Source organism: Engraulis encrasicolus, chromosome 7 (assembly GCF_034702125.1).
Source record: "Engraulis encrasicolus isolate BLACKSEA-1 chromosome 7, IST_EnEncr_1.0, whole genome shotgun sequence".
NCBI lineage: Eukaryota > Metazoa > Chordata > Actinopteri > Clupeiformes > Engraulidae > Engraulis > Engraulis encrasicolus.
The window spans coordinates 34,723,611-34,749,354 of record NC_085863.1 but is presented as its reverse complement, the minus strand read 5'-3'; the positions used below and the strand labels follow the sequence as shown (position 1 = coordinate 34,749,354).

At 44.0% G+C, this 25,744-nt stretch overlaps 1 protein-coding gene across 1 annotated transcript in view; it reads left to right on the top strand.

Moving 5' to 3' along the window:
- The window catches only part of grik1a (glutamate receptor, ionotropic, kainate 1a), a 69,736-nt gene that overhangs the window by 10,508 nt on the left and 33,484 nt on the right, over positions 1-25,744 (top strand). Inside the window, exons 3-7 of the mRNA XM_063203310.1 lie at positions 9,577-9,758; positions 11,285-11,338; positions 14,607-14,780; positions 17,191-17,334; positions 24,890-24,997. Coding sequence (XP_063059380.1) covers positions 9,577-9,758; positions 11,285-11,338; positions 14,607-14,780; positions 17,191-17,334; positions 24,890-24,997 — 662 coding nt within the window. The remainder of the gene's footprint in view (positions 1-9,576; positions 9,759-11,284; positions 11,339-14,606; positions 14,781-17,190; positions 17,335-24,889; positions 24,998-25,744) is intronic.

The following is a 25,744-nucleotide window of genomic DNA, read 5'->3' as shown; positions in this document are numbered from 1 at the left end:
TCATGCAGTAACTGAGCCAACACTGAGCCGACACTGTCGGCATACGGTAATAGGACCATTATTGGGCCGCGGACAAAGCCAAAATCGGGCCGACTGTTATCACTCGCGAAAAAAGGATCGGGCCAACAATGGGCCAGATAAACTTTGCTACCTGGGAAGATTCACCACTGCGCTTGGTACGTTGCTATGGGCACCACTTCCTAATCTAGTGAGACGCGCCTCTATCGGAGGCATAAGGACGCGCGCAGAATGTTGGTGACTTGACAACCAGATGCGATAGAATTAGTAACGGGGTCTTCACTAGACAACCAGATGCGATAGAACTAACGACGCGGTCTTGACTAGACAACCAGATGCGATAGAACTAGTAACGGCACTTCACCAGAAAGTTAGAAAAGAAGCAACTTGGACGCCCGCACGCCCGCATGACATCATAGGTGTCCTGCTACCGGGGAATAAAGGACACCTGCTCAGCCAATCAGAAGACGTTCCGTCTGCTCACTGGGTGATAACAATGCAAGATTCTAAAATTCCATATTTTATTGAATGACGCCCAGAATTCTATAGAACTTTCACTGCCCAAACATTCGTGTCACACCGGTGTGACAGTACACTCTTAAAGGATATTGCCATTAGACACTGTATAGAGTTACAATCAGACAGCTGATTGCACTGTTTATACTCAGGAGAGTCCAATTATAGAGTTAAAATCAGACAACTGATTGGACTGATTATACTCAGGTGAGTCCAATTATAGAGTTACACTCAGACAAGTTATTGAACTGATTATACTCACTGGAGTCCAATAAACATCAACCTAATTAGATAAGTAAAATAAATGCCTAATTGCCAGATTGTCTAGTGCTGGCAGGTGGACCAGTCTAGTATCATCAATGAAGGGTATGCAAATGCATTCCTCAAATGTTATAAAAAAAATGGCCTGAAAATAACCTTAAGGAAAATGTAGGCCACAGCCATACAGCCACCCTTACTACGTGACCAGCTAGCCGGGCCGGCCAGGCCAGGGGTGCGATTCTCAAAGTGCGAAGCAGCTAGTCTGTTAGCAATGTTGCATAGTAAATACTATAAAAGTTGCTAACTCTTGTGTCTCGAACGTTAGCACACAAAGTAACTACTGCTTGGAGTAATGTGCACTCTGAAGTAGTGGTGACTTTGAAAGTGACGTGCCTCCTATCCGTATCTGGACAGTGAAGTTGAAGTACAGCTGGAGTAGATCCATTGAGTCCAGACATCACCTCAGCCACCCCAAGTAACACACAGCGCTAGTCTACTTCAGAGCGTGACTCCACCCATTAGCTAAACTTGTAGTACATATTTGACCACAAATGTGTCAATATCTTTTAATCCTGTGGTGCAAAAGCGATGAAAATCAATCGACATGCACACAAAGTGATGATACAGCTGTGAGAGTGTTCAGAACACAAATTCACGTCATGTCATTTGTTCGTGAAAAAAAAACGTCATATCCTTGGAATCTGATGAATCCCACACTAATAATATACTTTTAGCTGTATGCCGATTGAATTGCGTCTCATTTCGATGTGTAATTTGTGAAATATTTAGATAAGAAAGTATTGGTTTCTCCCGGAAATGCGCTGGATTACGTGTCAAGTACTTAAATTTTTTTGGCGCGAATTTCATTTCATAGCCTAGGGGTATTTACGCTTGCCTATCAATGGGAAGACGCGAGCCACGCGGGTTCGAAACCAGTGTGCAGCATGTTGACAACAACTCGTGAAATCGTGTTTTGGACCCTACAGTGTAACACATTTTCCCTTGGCTGCACGTGTGTGTTGGTAATGCACAACATAAATTACCTATTTCTGCCAGATATTTCCAAAATTGTGGCACTGTAACCATGTGGATTCGAACCGGTGTGGCTTCTGTTTTCCCATTGGGATGCAAGCGTGAATACCACTAGGCTATGGAATGAAATCTGCGCAAAAATTTCTCAGGGATATGACACTTTAACAGACGATTTTCTGGGAGTAACCACAACTTTATTGTCCAAATATTTTACAAATTACACCTCGGAATGAAACAAAATCCAATCGGCATGCAGATAATACTGCATTATTGGTGCATTATTGGTGTCAGATTGTAATGCCACGGCCGTGTTTTTTCACAAAGAAATTACAAGGTGTGTTGTGGAGGAAACAGCGGAGTCACGGTGTCGTGACATCCAATCAAATGTGCTGGTGGTGGTTGTACATTATTGCTTTCTACTTCACGCACTGAATTTAGGAGGAAACAGCTGAATCATGACTCAGCAATCATGCATATCTCTTGTTGCTTCTTTGGTCACGCACTGCAATGCCAAGAAAGTAAGTAGCGGTGTGGACTCAGGAAAGCAGCCGCACTACTTTTGGCTTACTGTGGGAATAGTAAGGTTTCGAGAAATGCACGGATTTCGCCTTGAAGTAAGTAGATAACTACAAAGTACGTCTGTAGTTCAAAGCTAACGTTCCAGAATCGCACCCCAGGTCGTGTCGGGGCCTAACAGCCAGCCAGCTAGCTAGCTAGCAACCAGTGAGCAGTACAATGCAACAGTCCCGGTTTAAATACATGTTCAAGTGAACCATGTGACCTGAGTGATGAGGCATTTGGCAGGTGCAGGCAGTAATTGAATCATTGCATGACAGCCCTTAGCACTCAGGTGAGGTCAGCAATTGATTGACAGATTCGTTTGGATGGGGTAGAATAACAGTTTCAAATAGACTGGGCTACTTCTAAGAGACTGAATCAAAGGACTACTGTCCCAAGTTAGTCTAGTCGTGATTTCATGAACCCGGAAATGTTGAGTACCCTAAAGTTTTATTGCAGAAATGTCATCTATAGGTCAAATGAAGGGGATTTAGCTTGGTTGCCCAAAGTTGCACTTTGGGCAATTTGCATAATTAGCATAAATATATTGTTAAGGACTACTACTGGTGAATAGGCTTGAAAAATTAAATCGCAGATATCACCTTGAAACTTTCTCAGTTGTTTACTGATGATAAGAGAAGAAAAAAATGTATTGGATGTTTTCTGTATTTTGATGTTTAGATATGCAAATGAGGGCATGTATCATTAATTATGCGCTAATTTGCATACACACGAAATCAGCTCTGCATGGTAAAACCAGACTCAAAATTATTTTTCTGTGGATAAAATTTGTACATTTCAGGTTTGAATTAGTGAAAACCCTCCGAGGAACCTGGTCAAGAAGATGTTTTGACATGAATAGACTATAGTGGAGTCTGTTCAGGGTTTTACCGCACCAGACTTGGCATGGTGTTTCTTTAGGGTATGTGTGGTAATTCTAGCCTAGGAGCACTCTGAAAAAGACTTTCTAGCATGTCATATGAGTAAGTCTGTGCTTACATGCTTGACAGCAAATGTAACATTGTGAACAATTTGAGAAGATTCATACTTCAAGTCAAGTCAAGTCAAGTTTATTGTCAATTTCTTTACATGCACTGGTCATACAAAGAATTTGAAATTGCGTTTCTTGCTCTCCCATGCAGACATAGACTAATCTAGGTAAGGACATAGACAGTATAGACATAGACAGTACTCATACATGGACATAGACAGTATGGACGTAGACATTGCTCATACAGACATTTAAAGTGCAAGACTGGACAACAGAAGACTTGTAGAGAACATACATTAAGAGGAGGTATTTTGTTGTTCTTTTTTCTAAAAGTCCTTTATAGCGTTCTGACATAGTAATAGTAGCATTTGAAGAAATAAATAATTAAAAAAAGGTTTTTATTAAATACACCAGCAGCAGTATGTGTGTGTGTGTGTTTGTATGTGTTTTGTGTGCGTGTGTGCGTGCGTGTGTGTGTGTGTGTGTGTGTGTGTGTGTGTGTGTGTGTGTGTGTGTGTGTGTGTGTGTGTGTGTGTGTGTGTGTGTGTGTTTAGTGCAGGTAGAAAGTGCGGTGTGCGTCTGTGTGTGTTTACCTGTGTATGTGTGTGTGTGTGTGTGTGTGTGTGTGTGTGTGTGTATGTGTGTGAGTATGAGTTGTGTGTCAGTGTGTGTATGTTTGGGTTTAGTGCAGAAAGTGCAGTGTGCGTGTGTGTGTGTGTGTGTGTGTGTGTGTGTGTGTGTGTGTGTGTGTGTGTGTGTGTGTGTGTGTGTGTGTGTGTGTGTGTGTGTGTGCATGTGTATGTTTTGAGTTAGTGCAGGTTGAAAGTTCAGTCACAGATGTAGTAGTGCAGGTGGAATGTTCAGTCGCAGATATGGTGGTGGGGATGAGGGGGGGGAGCGTTGTCAGTGGCCTGGCTGGCTAGAGGCTGACAGTGAAGGGAGAGTGGGTTGAGTGTTCAGTATCTTGATTGCTTGATGCATCGTGCTGCTTGCAAGCCTGGTGGTACGGGAACGGAGGCGCCTGTACCTCTTTCCAGAGGGCAGGAGGCTGAACAGTTTGTGTGCAGGGTGGCTTGTGTCTTTGATGATCATCAGTGCTTTTCGGGTGAGGCGTGCGGTGTAAATGTCCTGCAGGGAGGGGAGTGGTACTCCAATGATCTTCTTCGCTGTGTTCACAACACGCTGGAGTGTCTTCCTGTTTTTCTCCGTGCAGCTTCCTCCCCACACTGTGATGCAGCTGGACACGACGCTCTCTATGGTTCCTCTGTAGAATGTTGTCATGATGGAGGGTGCAGCACTTGCCTTCTTTAGTTTGCGCAAGAAGTAGAGACGCTGATGGGCCTTGGCCTGAATTAAAATGAGTATTTCCCACACTAAAACTAAGGTGAGAATAGACTGCTGCTAATGCTCACTCAGCAGCATACTGAATGGGTAGGTGTCAGTGCAACAAGGTGTCCAAGGTAGCAGCTTCTCCATCCTCTAATTTCCATAACATAGATATTTTTATTTGCATGAGATAGAGTAAGGGACAAGACCTCTCCATGTGTGTGAATAACCCATAACATCACCAAATTCTACATCTTCACAGGTAGTATTGTGTACATAGTGAGGGCATTTCAGTCATTTTTAAGAATGGCATTATAAATCACTCAATACATATGTTCAGTTGAAATTAAATAAAAAAATATTTTTAATTAGGTGTTCAGTAAGTAGACAGAGGTAAATGGATTTCTTTTTTCAGCTCATGGACAACATGAACCGTAGGTCTTTGCCACCCTTAACTATACCGTAGGAGAAATATCAATATAAAGCAACAATTCTCATATGGCATATATACTATAAAGGTTTACCATTACTCATTTTCTTGATATGCAAGGCACACACATAGTCTAGGAGGAAGGATGGCCAACCATGCACCCCCCGCGCCCGCTCCAATAAAATGCCACAGGACCTTTTTAACCTTCAAGATTTTTAGTGGTAACAGTAACATAACTCATCCCACCACACCTTTTTACATCATAATGTACTTGGCCTCAGATTGCTCTACATGTTTCAGTCCTATGTAGTTGTACAGTACAGCAGCATACAGTACAGTGCAGCACAGTACAGTACAGTAGAGTACAGTATGTTACAGTAGAGTACAATACAGTTCAGTATAGTACAGTACAGTAGAGTACAGTACGGTATAGTACAGTATAGTAAAGTACAGTATAGTGCAGTGCAGTACAGTAGAATACAGTACAGTAGAGTAGAGTACAGTATAGTACAGTACAGTAGAGTACAGTACAGTTCAGTACAGTACAGTACACTAGAGTAGAGTACAGTACAGTAGAGTACAGTACAGTACGGTACACTAGAGTAGAATACAGTATGGTATATTGCCGTACAGTACAGCAGAGTACATTGCAGTACAGTAGAGTACATTACAATTCATTACACTACAGTACAGTATCCTGATGACCACATAGCCTTCACCATCTCCATATTCTGTTTTGACACTCTCTTCAGCCTCATTATCTTCTTGTTGGCAGTCATCCTTATGAACTGTGAATGGTTTATTGTTGTTGTGTAGTAAGATAAGGTCCCTCCAAAACGTTTTACATGGTGTGGTGAGGGATGCAAATTATTGATTCATGTAATCACAATTAATTGATAAACGATTAATTGATACTATTGTATGATGTTTGTTCACTGTATGTACATGCAGGCTACGGCTGTTTAGCATGAAACACCTAATTCATCCATCTACGGTACATGTCAAAACTGCCTCTTGACCAGGGTCCTGAAAAGGTTTTCTCTAACTCAACCCTGAAATATACATATTTTACCCACAGAAAAGTAATTTTGAGTCTGGTTTTACCATGCAAAGCTGATTTCACGTGTATGCAAATTAATGCATAATTGATGATTCATGCCCTCATTTGCATATCTTAACATCAAAATACAAAAAACATCCAATAAATGTTTTTATTCTCTTATCATCAGTAATCAACTGAGAAAGTTTCAAGGTGATATCTATGATTTAAGTTTTTTTTTTTGCCTATTCACCTACGTGCCTTGTCAATTTGTGCATGGTGCAACGAGGTGTTTTTGGTTTTGGTTACCGTCCGTGGGCACAACATGATGATCCTCAAACTGATTAATTAATTAATTGCTTTTGTTTGGAAGTTCATCGATATGAAAACATGCTCTGGGCAGCTGGTCATATTTTGTCACAGTTAATATGTGGAACAGTGAATGAATTTCGATATGGACCCACGCTGATGTGACGGAGGTCATCTTGCACCTGTTCACCCCCCTCGGGGATCGAACGTGCGACCTCGTCAACTACAACGGTTCGGCAATGGGAGACACAGTACGATACCGCTGGGTAAAGAGACTAGTCTAGTACCAACGTTCCACGCCAACTCTGTGCTAGTTAGCCTCCGTTACACTCTCCCCCTTAAACCTCACTCCCATCCGGGTCACGGCACCACTGTGACGGAGGTCATCTTGCACCTGTTCACCCCCCTCGGGGATCGAACGTGCGACCTCGTCAACTACAACGGTTCAGCAATGGGAGACACAGTACGATACCGCTGGGCCAAGAGACTAGTCTCTTGGCCCAACGGCACGAGACTGTATGAGGCTATCGGAGGGAGGTTTACCAACCTTCCACGCCAACTCTGTGTTAGTTAACCTCCGTTACACTGACGGTAAGGAACATCAGCAAAGCATAGGCCTACCGTGTAACATGCTCAAAATGCCAAGCGAGCATCAAATGCAATATTACATTTTACCTCACAGTGGCGCTTGACCTTACTACAGCCCTTCGATGCGCATAAAGGGAAAGGCGCGTGATTGGACGGGAGAATACGCTTAGGATTGATTTATATGAGAAACACCTTGATTTTGGCCTGGTCCCACGCAAAGTGCGCAACTGGTCATATCCCGCGTAAACCCCGCTTAATCACTGACTTGAGTCAACGTGGAGGCGCTGTTGCACGCTTGTTTGACTTACCCGGGTGGGAGAATTCCGCCCTAACTCTCTAGCTCTCTTAGCTCAACAACTCCGATACAGAGGAGTCAAATAACACTGTGTAGTGTTGCTGCAACTCTTGATGTTCAGATTTTGGCTGAACACCGGGAATCTAACTCTGACAAATTTGCTGTGTACTGTACCAGCCATGCAGTCCATGCTTTTCAGGATAACTTATGGTGTTATTTTTTAGATTTATTTTTTTGGGGGGTGGGGGTGGGGGGGGTGGTGTAAAACCTTTACTGTGATAGGACAGTGGAGAATGCGACAGGAAACGAGTGAGGAGAGAGAGATGGGGGAGGATCAGCAAATGACCCGGGCCTGAATCGAACCTGAGTCGCCGGAGTAGCAGCTCAGTGACCTTCCGTTAGAGCCACGGCAGGACCCTTTCTAAGGATTTTTTAGTGGGATATTTTGCCTTTAATGGGTAGGATAGTGTGAAATAATGGCAAGAGATGACTGGGGGAGAGAGAGATAGGGGACGATTGGGAAACGAACACTCCAGTGCCTTAACCGATTGAGAAATTGACAAAATAAAAAGTTAAATCAGTTGCTCAGCACATACTTTAATGAACAAAAGTGATTTATTTTGATTGTTAGTTTTTCCTGAAGTTTGCTTCCACACTGATGACTTAGTGCAATGCCTACCAAAACCAACATCATCTAAGCTGATGTCTCTTGTGTTTTTTTTGTTTTTTTTCCCTCAGATGTGTTTGTTTTAGTGCAGTGGAATACGCAATTGAGAAACTGTGTTTACATAGTAAAATGTGTTTGATAGCATGTCCTCCTGTGAACTGCCTCTTGGTATCACCAGAACACAGTGCCCTACAAAGGCAAAAGTGCAGTAACTACGCCAAAAGTGAAACTGAGAAAAATGCTTTCAAAGCCTTGGCATTAGGTTGGATATTGTACCTGCAGTTACTGCAACTTTGACAATGTCTCTAAAACAGGACACATTTTGACCATTCGGCTTTGTCACATGATAAAGGAGGTATAATGAAGACCATTTTCAGTCTAAACTCAATTTTGACAATGTATTGTCAAGTCAAGTCAAGTCAAGTGTACTTTATTGTCAAAAATCTATGTTACAGGGTTGACACAGAAGTTTTAAATTGCGTTTGACCAGCCTCCAATGTGCAGTGCAACTAAAAAATAGTTACTGCACTTTGCCTTTGCAGGACAGAGCACTCTAATGGAGGTCATGCCCTGGTGTCCACATGTTCCTCTGGCCAGGGAGCCTGTACTGTGCTTGTAAAGACAGCTCACAGTCATCCAAGAGAGAGGGAAGAAAAGATTTATGGTTTAAGAGACATAGCGCTAATAGCGTGATGATGGATTTCTTTATTCATTTCATTTCATATTGAACTTATGCAGTTAATAATTCACATCACTGGCCTTTATAAAATATTTATATCCCCAATATTAGTCTCTGTGGTATAAGCGTTATTAAATTGAACTTGGGGCCTCCAGTGTGTGCTGTCTCTCTCCTACTTGCTTCCTTCCCGTCTCTCTCCTCCCCCCCCCATCCCTCTCTACTTTGTATTTCTTGTCCTCAATTAAATATTTGGACATTTCTAAAAGTTGTTTTGTCCCAGACATGACCATGAATAAATTGTCCTTTTGTCGACTGAATCCACCATTCAAAGCTGCAAAGTAATTGGAGTCTCCTTTTTTGTTGTAAAACAAGAAACTTTATGTTCTTTTTCTTTCCTTCTTTCTTTCTTTCTTTCTTTCTTTCTTTCTTTCTTTCTTCCTTTCTTTATTTATTTCTTTCGTTCTTTCTTTCTTTCTTTCTTTGCTTTGCTTTTGTAATCCTCTTGTATCTTTCTGTTATTTCTTCCTTTGTTTCTTTTTTTAAACGTCTTCATCTCTACCCTTGTACCATTGTATACTCATTATTTCTTTTTTATTTCTTCCATTCTTTAACACTCTCCATCTCTCCCGTGTGCCCTTGTGTGTGTGTGTATGTGTGTGTGCGTGCACGTGTGTGTGTCTGTGTCTGTGTCTGTGTGTGTGTGTGTGTGTGTGTGTGTGTGTGTCTGTGTGTGCGTGTGTGTGTGTGTGCGTGCACGTGTGTGTGTCTGTGTCTGTGTCTGTGTCTGTGTCTGTGTCTGTGTCTGTGCGCGCGCGTGTGTGTGCGTGCGTGCGTGCGTGCGTGTGTGTTCATGTGTGTGTTCTGAAGGCCTGATGCGCATGCAGGAGCTGATCAAAGCCCCGTCCAAGAACAACCTGAAGGTTCGCATCAGGCAGCTTCCCTCGGGGAGCTCGGACGCGCGCCCGCTGCTCAAGGAGATGAAGAAGGGCAAGGAGTTCTTCGTCATCTTCGACTGCTCCTACCAGATGGCCGCCGAGCTCCTCAAACAGGTGAGAGAGAGTAGAGTAGAGTGAAATGGTTTAATCCCGAATGAAATTCAGGTGTCTAGAGGCATACACACATACAAATTCATTTACACATGTTAAACCTTCACCTGGGGGTGATCAGCAGGCATAGGCAGGTCAGATAACAGGCGCAGATGGTTCAGCACATTTTCACATATATGGTAGCACATATTCACGTTCAGCACGGCTTTTCACATTCAGCTTTTGTGAACAAGTTACATTGCATTCACGGTTAAAAGGTGCCTGACATTCGTGGCTCATTCGGCGGCTGGGCACTTGACTGCTACACCAGAGAGCCGGGTTCGATTCCGGCCCGATGTCATTTGCTGACCCTCCCCCGTCTCTCCCTCCCCACTCGCTTCCTGTCAATATCTTCACTGTCCTATCACAGAATGGCAAAAAAGCCCCAAAAAGAGTGCCTGACGTCATTTTTTTTTCATAAAATTATCTGAATACATACTGTATGTCAATGTTCCAATGACTAAGTTCCAATGACCAAGCTTAGATGCCTTAGAAAGAAGATTTCTTAAAAGCTAAAAGCTGAATGTGAATTTTGAATCAAAATGTCTGCACTCTTACATCCTAGTTAAAAAAATGTCTGTAGTCCTTCCTCAGGGCACACAGACAGGGGAGTGGAGGATCTGAACGCGCAGACATTTTGTTTCAAAATTCACATTCTCCTTTTAGCTCAATTACAAATCTCCTTTCTAGGCCATGAGAAAATCACCTTTTGTTTATCAGAACGTATACATTGTTTGTTTAGATCATTTTGTGCAGCTTCATATTTTTCTCACGATGATGACATTAATATTTCAGTAGCTCTAGTGAAGTGGAGAGAAGAGTTGTCCCGTCCAGCTTCGAACCTGGGCCTCCGGGGTAGCAAACATGTGCTCTGACTGCCAGGCTCCACTTTGGTGTAGTGGTCAGAGTGCAGTGCACGTTCAGTACCCCAGAGGCGCAGGTTCAAAGCAGTGTGGGACAACCCTCCTCCACCTCTCTACACTATCATTCAAGATAAAAGAAGGCCTGTTTCTGTTCTGTGTATGTGAGTGTATTGTTTCTGTAAAAGATACTATAGCCTATAGAAAGAGGCTTCCTGCTGGTTTCATTCTTTTTAACTCATATGTTGCACAGAATGAATGTGTGTGAACTCTCACTGAACTTATTTAGTCAAACAAACCAGAGACAGTAACTCATTGCAATCAATCCCCAGCGGAAGCAAAAATGAGTACTTTTTTCATCATAGGAAACGCTGAGGGGCTCACATTTAAATGAATCCAGCACACGAGCAGTCACATTATCAGACATTTCATTTCCATCATTTGTGACAATTTCACCCTGGCCATAACGTGCATGATGTGAACGCCCGAGGGGAAAGCAATTCTGCCTCAGACACTGATCTACCCTCGTTACGGTGGACATCTATCTTGACGTTAACATGTTTCTGCTTTTGTTATCTCTCTCTGCTCTTGTCTTGTCACACCACTCTGTCCTGTCTCTCGCTCCGTTAGCTGATGTCAATGGGAATGATGACAGAGTACTACCACTTCTTCTTCACTACGCTGGTAAGTAGAAGGAGCAATATAATTCCCAAGGCTCTACTCCATTATGTCAATTCTTTATAGGCGCCAAAGAAGACGGAGTACAAAGGGTTTTCAGTTCATTCTTTCAGCAGCGTGTGTCATAGTGGTGGTGTTATGGTGCTGTACAGGACTCAAGGCTTTGGTGGATTGTCTGCTAATGAATCAGACATTGGGGATAGGGCTTTGACGTCTTTCTGGGAGACACAGAGGTTTAAAAAGTGCTTTATTGGACCAAATGTCAAATTATGACAGAGCCGTCAGTACATCATTTTTTCCAAGCGGAGAAAAACAAAAGACAAAAAAAAACAGTTCCCTCCTCACAGCCTCAACACCAACTTCTCCTCATCCACCTCACACAGCATTCCTCTTAGTCCCCAAATTCCCAAAAAAGACTCTACATCATTCATCACTAACTTGTAATAGGCAAACTTCACCTTGACCCTACACCCCACCATCCCCTTTAAAACTTCCACGGGGTCTGTTACCTTCCCCAAGATTTTTATTTTTTCGGGTTCACCATATGGCCAACTTGGCTGAGGCCACAGAGAAAAGGGGCCTCAGCCTGACATTGCATAGCTAGTGTGGTCCATTTGTGTGATCTAATAGTGCCAGGGCCAAAATGGCTAGTAGATGTTAATCTCACTAGCGAAACACACACTCACTAATGGGTGAAAGTGGTTAGTACTGCAAATTGGTCTTCTCTACCAGCCAAGCTGAATTTTCACCAGCATTTGGCCGGTTGGCAGGTGTTAATTTAGAACCCTGAATAGTGCTAACTTCACTATGTTTAAGGTCTCAGTTGGAACATCAAATACAGAATGGCAAAAATACATTGCATTGGTTTTGAATTACAGTCCATCTCCATACATTTATGCCCTTGACGCACTGTAGCATATACTGTACTGTAGGTCATACATCACTTTTTGGGGCTCTCCACTAGATTAGGTTTACCCAGCCTTGATAGCTGTTCAAATTACAGGCAATCAAAAGCTGAATTCATTCAATGATTTTGTGGTTTTATGACAAAAGTTTAAGTATTCTTGGGGAAAAAGGCACTGCATTTCAATTAACTTCTCTATTATTTGCTGTAGGGGATGAATCAACCTCAACTTAAGTCAAAAAACTGTGCTAAAAACTGGATCCAGACAATCATTATTATGACGGGCGGGCAGCTACTGTTGTGGATGGGTAGCTGAGGGAGTAGCCCTATAATTGGACAGCTGAATTGGCAGGAGAGGCAAGGCAGCGTCTGAGATGCCTTATTAAAAACAACACTCAAGACGCCACACGCCCTGCAGCGTGGAGGACGATGTGCATGTACAGTATATTGATTCACTCATTATTGCAATAGGTGCATGTTTAATTTCATATGCCTCCCTATATAGCTTCTCGGAAACACTTTATTTTAGGGATACATCTATTAGCACTAATACATACAATGTCCCTGTATAAGTAACTTGTAAGGCATGTACAAAGCAAAATCAAACATTTGTTAGGCATGTATTCGCAAATGTCTTGTTCATGCACAATAAGGGATTTATTACCAATTTAACCTTAGTAAGGACCTAGTAGGTCTTAGCGTTTGCTTAGTACATGCCTTACAAGCTACTTGTGCAGGCATTAACATTGTATGTATTAGTGCTTATAGATGTATCCCTAAAATAAAGTGTTACCAGCTTCTCAGAATATGTACGGTATGTGCTGTGCTGTAGCCTCCTCCCCCCATCTCAGTAAACATTATGTACGTTGTGCACAATGTGTGCTGTCTGGGCAACACATTTATTTGCATATATTACAACTGCTAAAAATAGTCTTTTGTACGTAGCTGTAGAGCAGTTGATGTTTTGAATGTAATGTAATATTCAATACATGTTTTAAAATCAGATGGAATTGCATTCACTGAAAATGATCAACTCCTCCACACCGTCACAGAACATCAACCTGTTCCAGCAATATATTTCTATTTCTTTGAACCTATGAGTTACTTATAATCCTCAAATTTTTTTGACTTGAAAGTGGTCTCTACTTCTGCTGCTGATCTTTGTGTCTTTGTGTGTATTTATGGGAACATCTTATTTTTTTAAGTTGTCTATTTTCCACATCATTCTCATTTCACCTTTAACCATTCAAGCACATGAACTCTGTGTAACCATATGAAATGTGCTATATAAATGAAATTTAACTTGACTTGACTTGGCTTGACTTGACCCCCTGGGTCAGTGTGTGCCAAGGTTTTATTCATGGTGAATGCCATTCCAAGCCTACACACAGGCTACATCCCTTGTGCTATTCTCAGTACTGTTTTTCAGGCTCAACCTTGTCAGTTGACCCCTGGTCAGTGTGTGCCGAGGCCTTATTCGTGGCTGTTGTGGTTGTCTTTTTAAAAGTTATATTTCATTCTCAGTCTTTTTAAAGCCTTAACTGTAGGCTACTCAACAGGATAGTGAAGAGAAGACAGGAAATGGATGGGAGATGTGGTACGGTTGGAAAACGTTGAAGGTGCCATGAAGCCTAGTGCCTAGTCCTTAGGACTTTGCTTTTTGATGTTCCTTTCTTCAGTGTACTTACCCATTGGCCGGACCGTGCGGTCTTCCTCAGGATGAATCGTCAATCGCCAATGATACACTGAAGAGAGAGTAACATCCTAAGGAGTATGCAAGCCTTTTTCAAAAACTCTGACTTTCTTGCTCAGCATCTGGAAATGTACGCAAAGTCCAGTTACAGTACAAGTGTTGTTTTGAAATCAGTATAGGCACTTTTCCACATACAACCTGGCTGTGTCCTGCTGTGACGTGTTGAGCTGAGTGGTGTTGTTAAATCAGCATGGTTTGTGTTTCCATTACAAACCCTATTAGCCGGAGTATTGAAGTAAACTATGCATAGTTTGAGCGACATCCTATCTACATACTACAATGTTGATTTCTACCTTCGATTTAAATATCAAAGTAATAAAGTGTCAAACTAAAAAAGGTCTACGGTAGTTGATCAGCTGGCCGCCATGATTGTTTTGATTCTCCATTGAGGGCGAGCTGATGCACGGCATTCTGGGTAGTAGGCAACGACACACCCACTCAGCTCGGTTCAGTCGACTGAAAAAAACGAGGGCTGGTTTTTGAGCTGTGAGCTTTGAGCCTTAGCATTTCACGGTACAGTCCAGATATGGGTTAAAGTCCCCTGGAGTGATGTGGGGTTATGTGCCAGGCATTTCAGAACTTAGCCTTACCTAATGTCTGTTGTCTTGTGTTGCCAGGACCTGTTTGCCTTGGACCTGGAGCCTTACCGCTTCACGGGCGTGAACATGACGGCCTTCCGCATGCTGAACCTTGAGAGCCCCGTGGTGTCCTCGGTCATGGAGAGGTGGGCCATGGAGCGACTGCAGTCCTTGCCCAAATCCGACTCCGTCCTGCAGAACAGGATCATGACTGTGAGTGGCACTCACACTGTAAAGTGAAGTGAAAGTTCACCTGGGAAACTCCCAACACCCATTCTCATTGTGACACAGCACTCCACAGCACACAAGTACGCCCTGCACACAACGAAATTACATTCATGCCTGCTCCGTGCAAGAGGGCAGCCCCCAATGGTTCCCCAAGGGAGCAGTGCGGCAGGACGATACCATGCTCAGGGTACCTCAGTCATGGAGGACTATGGGGAAGAGCACTGGTTAACAAGCGTAACAACTGGGCTACAAGTCTGACGCCCTAACCGTTTACCCATGACAATATACAGTAGTGTTAATTCAACACTAGTGCTGTCCAGTTGATTTAGCAGTGTTTTTTGGTCAACTCTTTTATTGTTGAAAAGCCTGAAATCAAACAGGTCCATATACTATACGTATTCTCAGAATCAGAAACATGACAGTGAATGGTAATCCACATCACCGCTCATCTTTAGAGATGTGCATGAAGGGAAGAGCCTACTTTAATTATTACAATATTTAATTCACAAGTAATTAATTTACTACCTGTTGTAGCATGTTGTTATGAATGGCTTTGTTAAAAAGATTTTTTTTAAATGCATTGCATTTAGCTGAAGCCTTTTTCCAAAGAGATATATAGATATTGCAGATTATTGCTGACCAGAGTTGTGCAAAGTAGAAGTACTTTAACAGATGTAATTGCAACACTAGTAGTATGACATTGTAACAACCAGACCTATAAAGTGTTAAATTAAGTGTCTGCGTTACCACAAAATAAATAAATACACCAAGGGATTCTTCTGAGATGAAAGTTACAGTCGCAAATTGCACCAGTCACGAGTAGGTTTAAAAAGGATACCACACACCATAACTCCCTTTAGCTGCGCTGCGCGCTAAATTATTTACAGTTGCCACAATACAGTTTCCCCCTCCCGACCCCAGTAGTCCACCCAACTCAACAAGTGTCCACAAAAAGCCCAAAAGTAAATGCATATTGGACGGCGCCGATTACACCCTCTACAAGCTCCACATCAAGTCCCGTTCCATGGCACTCCACTAATTTCTTTCCAAGTAGGCGGTACGATAGTATTCCACAGGTAGACACAGTGCGATGAAAAGGTAATCCACAGTCCACACAAAAAAGGGTAAAAAATTAAGTGATCGCAAAAAAGACAAAAAAAAGATTTGAGCTCACCGGTGTCTGAAGATCAGGGCCCTGAGACAGTAGTCGCTTCCTCCTCATACATCAGGTGTAAAATGCAGGTAAGGAAGTCAGAGGAAATGTGATGATTGGCAATTCACCGGCACTTAACGTCCCCCCTCGAGACCAGCATTTAGAATGTCACACATTCCTTCACGATTTAGTCCATGAAAGAGGCTGCGAATTCAAACGTTGGCGCGCCTCGCACCGCCACCACACTCGCTCCGACTAGCTCTCAGCTGATCCCCCCGAGCCAACCCAGCTGGCAAAACTAAATAGACTTGCCACCTTGGCATCTTGGGAGATTGAGTCCATTTCAGACATTCCCATATCCTACCCCCAAACGTACAGAGCATTATACAGTATTACATAAACATATTTCAAAGGAATGAACATTACACCCTATACCTCATTAACCTTACATGGGTTTGCTATAGTTTAGTAATATTGAAAGACTTTAATTGACACCAGGAATTAGTGGGACAGTGTCACAACATTACAAAGTTTAAACCATCATACTACTAGTGTTATTGCATCTGTAAGAGTACTTCTATTTCTACTTCATACAACTCATACAACTGTTGACAGTCCCTGGAGAAATGAGTTGAGGTGCCTTGCTCAAGGTCAGTCATGGATGAAGGTGGCAAGACAGACCACACAATTTTCTTGCTGGTAAGAGTAGGATATGAAGTTGCAAATTCCACTGACCATCAAACCACAAGCAACTTCCTAATTATCAGGCCATGGCTAGTTAATTATTTCTCAAACGTTCAATTATTATAATTATAAATGAACAATATTTTGTTGATTAAGCTTTTGTACTGTAGTCATCATTCAAGATCTATGTGAAAAAAATGACTTCTCATTGTCAGATATGTTATATGTGATTAAAATGCAATTACTTTTGATTAATTGATTTCAATTCAATTGATGTGATTATTTATTTGATTACATCGAGTCCCAGCTCTACTTATTATGTATATATAAAGTATGCTTTCAAGTCAGCAGCAGGTACAGATATATCTTTTTGCTATAGTTTTAAGGGTAGTCAGATACAGATTCTAAGGCAGTGAGTCTGCCTAAGAATCTCTGCCTAAGAGTCAGAGGTAGGTGTAGCTTGTGTGTGTGTGCGTGTGCGTGTGTCTGTGCGTGCGTGCGTGCGTGTGTGAGCCCCAGTACTTCAGCATGGGATCTGCTTTGTGCTTCTCTGTGCAGACGGAGGCGGCTCTGATGTATGATGCAGTCTTCATGGTTGCCGTGGCATCTCAGCGTGCCACCCAGATGACGGTGAGCTCACTGCAGTGCCACCGCCATAAACCCTGGCGCTACGGCCCACGCTTCATGAATCTATTCAGAGAGGTAAGAAGCTGGCCCAGCGTCATCGCACCTCCAACCATCCTTCCTTCCTCCTCTCTTCCTCTTTTCCTCTATTCCTCCTCCAGAAGGCCTCTGGTACTTTCTTTTTTTCTCTCTTTCTGTCACGGAGGCCTCCCGTCTTTTCTTTTTTTAGTTCTTTCATTCTTTCTTTCTTTCTCTGTCACGGACCAACTCTCTCATGCATAGTGCAAGTCACCCCTGACATAAAACTTGAGGAACTGTTCATAAAGAAGAGGTGTGCCTCTGCCATGCCCCCACCCGTACCTCTGGCTACACACACACACACACGCATGCACGCTCGCCCACACACACACACACACACACACACACACACACACACACACACACACACACGCACACGCACAAACACGCACACACACGCATACACACTCACACAGGCACACACACACACACACACACACACACACACACACACACACACACACCGAACTTCCACTCAGCGTTGTAGCCAGTGGCCGATCGCTCTGGGCCTCCCCACTAATTTCATGAGTCCGATGAGAAATTGCCCATTTATGAGGTCTGAAACAAGTGGTGTATTTCATTCCCTCCCGCCCCAAAAAAGGATGACAGAAGATATGGCCTTGATGTATGTGCGTTTTGATCTTAAATGTCCCTGATTCACTCTCCTCTCAGGTTTTTAGGTTCTCTCTCTTGCGCTCTTTCTCTCTCTCTTTCTTTCTTTCTCTCTCTCTCTCTCTCTCTCTCCCTCTCTATCTCTCTTTTTTTCCTTTCTTTTGCTCTCTCTCTTGCATGCTCTCTGTCTCTCTCTCTCTCTAGCTCTCACTCTCTCTCTCGATCTCTCTCATTCTCTCTCCCTCTCTCTATCTCTATCTCTCTCTCTCCCCCTCTCTCTCTCTCTCTCTCTCTCTCTCCAGGGAAGAAAGAGAGACCATAATTCAGCCCCATCCAGGGGAATTGGGGGCCCTCTGGATGCACTTGTCCATAGTGGAAGTGCATCAAATAAAAAAATGGCTTTTAGGTAACTGCCGAGAAGTGCATTAGTCTGTAATACCTCAAAAGCAGCGTCGGGCCTTTCCAGCAGATGACTTGCACTCCTTGTCTGTTTATGTTCTCAAAGCATTTTTCTAACTGTAATAATAATATGATAATAATGACAGCAATTTTAGCAATTCTATGCTTTCTATTATTTAAAGGTCAATTTTGTCTTAGTAATTACACATCTCGAAGGTATGCAGGCTTATTCTCCATCAAGCAGAGCCAGTTCTGCTACCGCTTATGTATGTAAGTACTAAAGTAGCAGTCATTGTTGGATGCCTAGGCTTTTGTACAGTGTGTGTGAATGTGTGTGAATGTGTGCGTGTGTGCATTCGTGAGTGTGTAAGTGCATGCATGTGTGCGTGTGTGTGTGTGTGTGTGTGTGTGCATGTGTGCATGTATACGCACGCATATGTGTGTGTGTGCGTGCGTGCGTGCATGTGTGCATGTGTGTTTGAGTGGCAAATGATGCTAAATTTGACAGAAAGTAGGGATCACAAGGACTGTGATATGCGTATTTAGTGTGCGTGTGTGGGTGAACACTTGTACGTGCATGTGTGCATTCGTGCGTGTGAGTGTACATGAATGTGTTTGTGCGGGCGTGCGTTTTTGTGTGTATGTGTGTGTGTGTGTGTGTTTGTTTACAGTGCATGTGCATGTGTGATAAATATTTACACATGCTCAGTGCTGCATTGACACACACACACACACACACACACACACACACACACACACACACACACACACACACACACACACACACACACACACACACACACACACACACACACACACACACACACATAGACACAGAGGGCCACACATGAAGGCATGGTGGCACGGCATATGGGACCCCGTGCCACACAGATCAGAGTAGAGCGGATCGGAGCAGAGCATCCTCTCTGCTTTACAAGCTGAATGGCTCCAGATGCCGCCGTCCGATGATCCATAAAAGCTCTATTACAGCATCATTAGGGCCCGACCGCCTCGCATGCGGAGATGCAGCCGCCTGACATGCATGCTGCCTCCCTCTCTCTTTCTCTTTCTCTTTCTCTCTCTTTTGCTTTCTCTCTTTCTGTTTCTCTTTCTGTTTCTCTCTCTCTCTCTTTATCTTTATCTCTCTCTATCTCGCTCTCTCTCTCTCTCTCCCTCTCCCTCTCTCTGAGATTAGTGGCGCTCTAATTCCACTTAATGGACGTGATTTTACGACCGTTGAACATTTGGGGGTGTTTTACGCGAGAATATTCTTGCTGTGATTCTTGTGCAAAACAAGAGATTTGTTTCTGTATCTCACGGTTTTTTTTATACTAATGATGGGTTTGTGTCCTTTCATTGCCAGCGTGGGTTCTTTTATGCATAACATCAGGGCAGCTTTTAATGACACGCCACGCTACTATGACGTGAACCAAGCACTTAACCTGCGCATTTATGACGGTTGACCTCGCTCCCGAGTCCCACCCCACGCTTTTTCCCCTTCCCTCCCTCCCATTTGACGTCAACCTACCTGAAAGGGGGGGGGGTGTAAAGACAGGGAGGGGGGGAAAAAACGTAAAGAAATGAAAAATGCCCTTCCTTGTCACGTAATAGATTTTACAGCCCATTTCAACTGTTTCCCATTATATGCTGTCAGTTCATCATGCGGACAGGCCGAGGTGATAGATGACGCGCGGAGGAAGCGTGACAGCGGCACATCAGGCTCCTCCGTGCGTCCGTGTGTAATCACTGTTCCGCTCCAAAGACGACAGCCAGGCTGCCAGCAGCGGGCACTTATGGCTGCGGCACAACGCCGGGTACCAGAGGAGAGGCCGGACAGATGGCTGCTGGCGATCGGCCCGGTGTGCTCCGTCAGCCCCTCCGTACCTCCCCACCACACCCCACCCCATGCCCACCACCTATTACACCACTGCCTTGTCCCCACATACTTCACACACACACACACACACACACACACACACACACACACACACACACACACACACACACACACACACACATACACGTGTGGGCACACACACGCTTCACTTACAGTACATGTACACAGACCAGGAAATCAACGACAGAACTCTTATTTTGAGCAGGTGCGTTCCATCAGCCCTCCGACTTCAAACATTCACACACACACACACACATACACAGGCACACACACACACACACACAGACACACGCACAAACACACACACACACTTCACATACTTGTACACAGCCCAGGAAATCAACGACAGAACTCTTATTTTGAGCAGGTGTGTTCCGTCAGCCCTCCATACCCCCCCACAGCACGCCCCTCGTCCATATTATTACACACCCCTGCCTTGTCGCCACACTTTTTCAAACATTCACACACACACACACACACACACACACACACACACACACACACACACACACACACACACACACACACACACACACACACACACACACACACACGCAGTGGTGTAGTCTACGTAGAACGCGGGTATACGGAGTATACCCACTTCTAAATTTCAGGGATTTCAGTATACCCACTTAAAATTGACTGATCCATTGTTTTGAATAGCACAAATATATACAGTATACCCACTTCAAAAAAGTAGACTACACCACTGCACACACACACACACACACACACACACACACACACACACACACACACACACACACACACACACACACACACACACACACACACACACACGACATTTACACGACACATACATGTACACAGCCGAGGCAATCAACGAGAAAGCTCTTAATTTGTGTTCCATTAGCACCCGTACCCCGCCTCCCTGTCCTCCATGCACACGCCATTGCCTTGTCCTCACATACTTCACACACATACATACCGGTACACATACGTTTGCTCAATCAACCCCACTGCACCCACACATGTACACATACAGTAAAATGCCCAGGAAATGCTAACGGTAGGGTGCTAGCGGTAAGGCACTTGTCTACTACGCGGTTGACCCAGGCTCTATTCCGGCTCGGGTCCTTTGCCGACCCTTCCCCGTCTTTCTCTCCCCATTATAAAAGTTTACTTTGGGATTTTGACCCCCCATTGTTTAGTCTGTACAGTACTGCTGCACATACACACGCACAAATACATTCTCAGCCAAGGAAAACAACCGACAGACCAACAGAACTGTACCAGAGTTCTATGATTTCGTTGCCATGGTGGCTTTTGGCAAGTTGGCTCTGCATTTGTGAGTATTCCATCAACCCCCCCCCACACGCCTATATACTCTACACACACACGCGCACACACACACACACACACACACACACACACACACACACACACGCCCCACTGTACACACACACACACACACACATGCATGCATGCACGCGCACACACACACACACACACACACACACACACACACACACACACACACACACACACACACACACACACACACACACACACACACACACACACACACACACAAATACACAAAGCCCTGGAAACTCGATCACAGAACTCTGAGTCTGAATGTGGATCAGCAGAGTTCCATAGTTGGCCGTGATTGCTTCTGGCAAGCTGGCTCTGTGTTGGTGTGTTTGTGGAGTTTGTGGGGTTCGTGAGTGGTCACGGTCCCTTCATTGTGGCCGAGCGAGGAGGGCAGGCAGCGCAGATGGCAGTGGCGCCCGTGTCCCTCGCGGTGTGGTGCGGTGCGTTTCTGTGCCGTGGCTCTGGGGTGGTGCATGGTCTTGTCGTCCAGGGCTGGACAGGGGGAGAAATAGAGCCCGGGCACTTTTTGCATAATTAGTGGTGCAGATCCGGTGGGCCCCGCACCATCGTGAGCCCCTATTTTCAGAATTGTGGGTTTTTTTACATTTCTGAAAATAGGGGCCCACTAGGGTGCGGGGCCCACCAGGAAATGCCCGCTCTGCCAGATGGCCAGTCCAGCCCTGGTGTCGTCTGCCACAGAAAGCCCTCTGGGACTGGGGCTCTGATGGTGTGCCATGTAGCGTTGGAGGGGGACACACAGTGTGTGTGTGTGTTGGAGGGGGACACACAGTTTGTGTGTGTGTGTGTGTGTGTTTGTGTGTGTGTGTGTGTGTGTGTGTGTGTGTGTGTGTGTGTGTGTGTGTGTGTCTGTGTCTGTGTCTGTGTCTGTGTCTGTGTCTGTGCCTGTGTGTGTAGTGTTGGAGGGGGAATGGGAATGGGCCTTGGTCTCTTCCTCTATTCCTTCCTGGCATAAAGGCTGAAACCTCTTTTGTGCAGCCAGTGGACCCGGCGGTCACGTGGAGAATATTCCGCCAATGGGTCTCACAAACAAACTCAGCACACACACACAGACACACACACACACACACACACACACACACACACACACACACACACACACACACACACACACACACACACACACACACACACACACACACACACACACAAACACATACACACATACTGTATACAGGTAGACACACACTCACAGATGTACAGACGCATGGGCACACACACTCGCACATAAACACGTAGGACTATATAAACGTGTACTCACACACACACACAAACACTTGCACACAACTGCATACACACACACACACACGTACAGACGCACAGGCCACACACTCGCACATAAACAAATAGAACTATATAAACGTGTGTGCACACTCACACACACAAACACTTGCACACAACCGCATACACACACACACACACACACACACACACACACACACACACACACACACACACACACACACAAACAGAGAGAGACACTCGCGGTCAGGAGGACAGGTGGTAATAGTACAATTACCTCGCCGTAGGGGCGCTTTCAGAGATTGAATTGTGAGCTGCTTTGCGTCCCCCTTCAAAGGAATGTTATTCAGGATAACTGTGTTAAAGGAGAGGAAGAGGGCACCGAAGAGGCTGTGGGAATGAAATAATGTTTGTTTTTGTAGGTTACCTCTCTGTTTGTTCAGAGAGAGAAAGTGTGTGTGTGTGAGAGAGAGAGAGAGAGAGAGAGAGAGAGAGAGAGAGAGAGAGAGAGGGAAATAGAAAAAGACAAAGTGAAACAGAAAGCCAGAAAGTGTGCGTGCGTGTGTGTGCGTGCGTGTGGATATTATCAGAGCAGGTGGCGGAGTGTACCACTATTGGGGACAAATGTGGGCCTACAATGAAAACAGGACAATGACTGAATTATTCATGTACAGTATTTGGCACATTTTTTATACCTACAATAGTGTTTCTCAACAGGGGCCGTGCAGGCCCCCAGGGGGCGTTGGGAAGGATATAGCAGAGAGGCGGTGGTGCTTAGTTGTCATTGGGGGACATTAGTCTATTACATTTTTAATACTAAGGGGGTTGTTATCATGAGGTCAAGGGGATGTTGGGAGGCTTGTGATGAGGCCAAGGGGGCATTTGTTCAAAAAAGGTAGAGAACCAAAGATCTACAACAACAAACCAGCGACATGGCACAAAATGTGGAGTTTATCAAGTTACTTTGGGCTTCATACCAGCATGATGGAAGGAATCTTTATTTTGATGTCGTGAACAAGTGTACATATTTGTTTTGCTTTCACTTGATATTTGACAGAGGACATGGGGATCAGAATGCTTGGAATTCCTGAAAAAACATTTGTTGGCCTGCATTCTATGAGTTTTTTCTATTCTGTGAGTCTTTCAGAACTAAGTGTAACAGAAATGTCAGAATTCTTTATGGGGTTTTTTTGTACACGTAAAAATAATTCTTGAAGGTTTGAAGTAAAGGAACACACAATGCTTATACATTCAGTACATGCGCTTTATCACAGAGGTTATATCACAGGTCCTTCTTCCTACTAAACTAAAATAAATGTATAATGAAAGTGCTTTCTTTTCTCTGTCTGCCTGTTTTGATTTCCTCGTCCATCTTTTCACTAAGGGCAGAAGCTAGCAGCAATGACAAGTTGTTTGCAGCTTTATTTTTGTTCATAAATGAATGTGGTTTGGTAATCAAGCATCTTTTTCAGCTGATTGCATTTCAGAAAATCTGCTGAAAATCAGGCTACCTGAAATGTAATAGAGATTCACAATCTGATTTGTTCCAGATGCGTAGCTAGTGTGTGTTGAGGAATCTATGGAAAGCAAAGGAATAGTTCATGTCACTTTTTTTCTCATCAGGATTAGCTGTAGAGTTCTGTATCCTACCATCACACGGGAGAAAAACTTTTGCACCATTTCATTTGCCTGTCGCAACGGTTTGATGACTTTTGGCAGATTAAAAACAGACTTATCTGTAGAGTATTATCTCCGTTTTAGCATTGCAAATTTTTGGAAGACATTTGATTGACATGCCTCAGTATCGCCTGTCAGGAAATTCACTTAAGAGTGGTGTTCTTTGCATTGTGTTATCCCATCTAACTCATCTCAACGCGCTCTCTCTCTCTCTCTCTCTCTCTCTCTCTCTCTCTCTCTCTCTCTCTCATACCAGTATCTCCTACCAGTTGATGTCACTTTTTTTGATCGTCAACTCATGTAACTCGTCTCTCTCTCCTCTCTCTCTCGCTCTCTCTCTCTCTCTCTCTCTCTCCATCTTTTTCCTGTCAGGCTCGCTGGGATGGGTTGACGGGACGTATCGTCCTGAACAAGACTGATGGCTTGAGGAGAGACTTTGACTTGGACCTTATCAGTTTAAAGGAAGATAAGAATGTCAAGGTAAGACCATTCCCTTGTGACTACCTAGTGCCTGGAAGCACAGGGAATTGGGACAGGACTGGAGACCATGTCCTCTTCCATCATCTCGTAGAGCACTTCTATTTCCAATAGTGTCATTTAATCTAAAATTTTGCTCTTTTATGTTCAGCACAGACATTTACATAGCTTGTTTTATTTTTATTGTAATGGTAGAGGATGTTTTCTGGGAAATGATTGTCAAAGACACAACACCATCTTATCTCGTTTCGTTTCAAAAGCACAAAGCATTCAATGGTAATGTAACTCACTCTTCACCTTCCTGTTTCACTAGAAAATTGAAGGCGAAAAGCCGCAGAAAAAATGGAAAAAGGTTTGTACTGTAGCGCTGCCCCCCGCCCCCCACCCCCCCAACCTCCGCTTAAACCCCAGCCCAACCCCAGTCCTCTTTCCCCAGTGGACAGACCAGTGTGATTTCCCCCATGCCCCTGAACTCTATTTCCCCAACACCAGACTGTCTGGGACAACCCACAAACCCCTAAACCCATTCCCTAAAGGGCTTGTTTGTCAAAGCTGTTCAGGCTCCCCTAGCCAGAACAATATCACACATACAGTACTGTACATAGCCAAAACAATAATAATAACAACACACAAAGACTACAATAGTAGCACACATTAGAATATCACACACAGCCAAAACAATAATAATAACAACACATAAAGGCAAAACGATATCACACATAGCCAAAACTACAATAGCGGCGCACATGA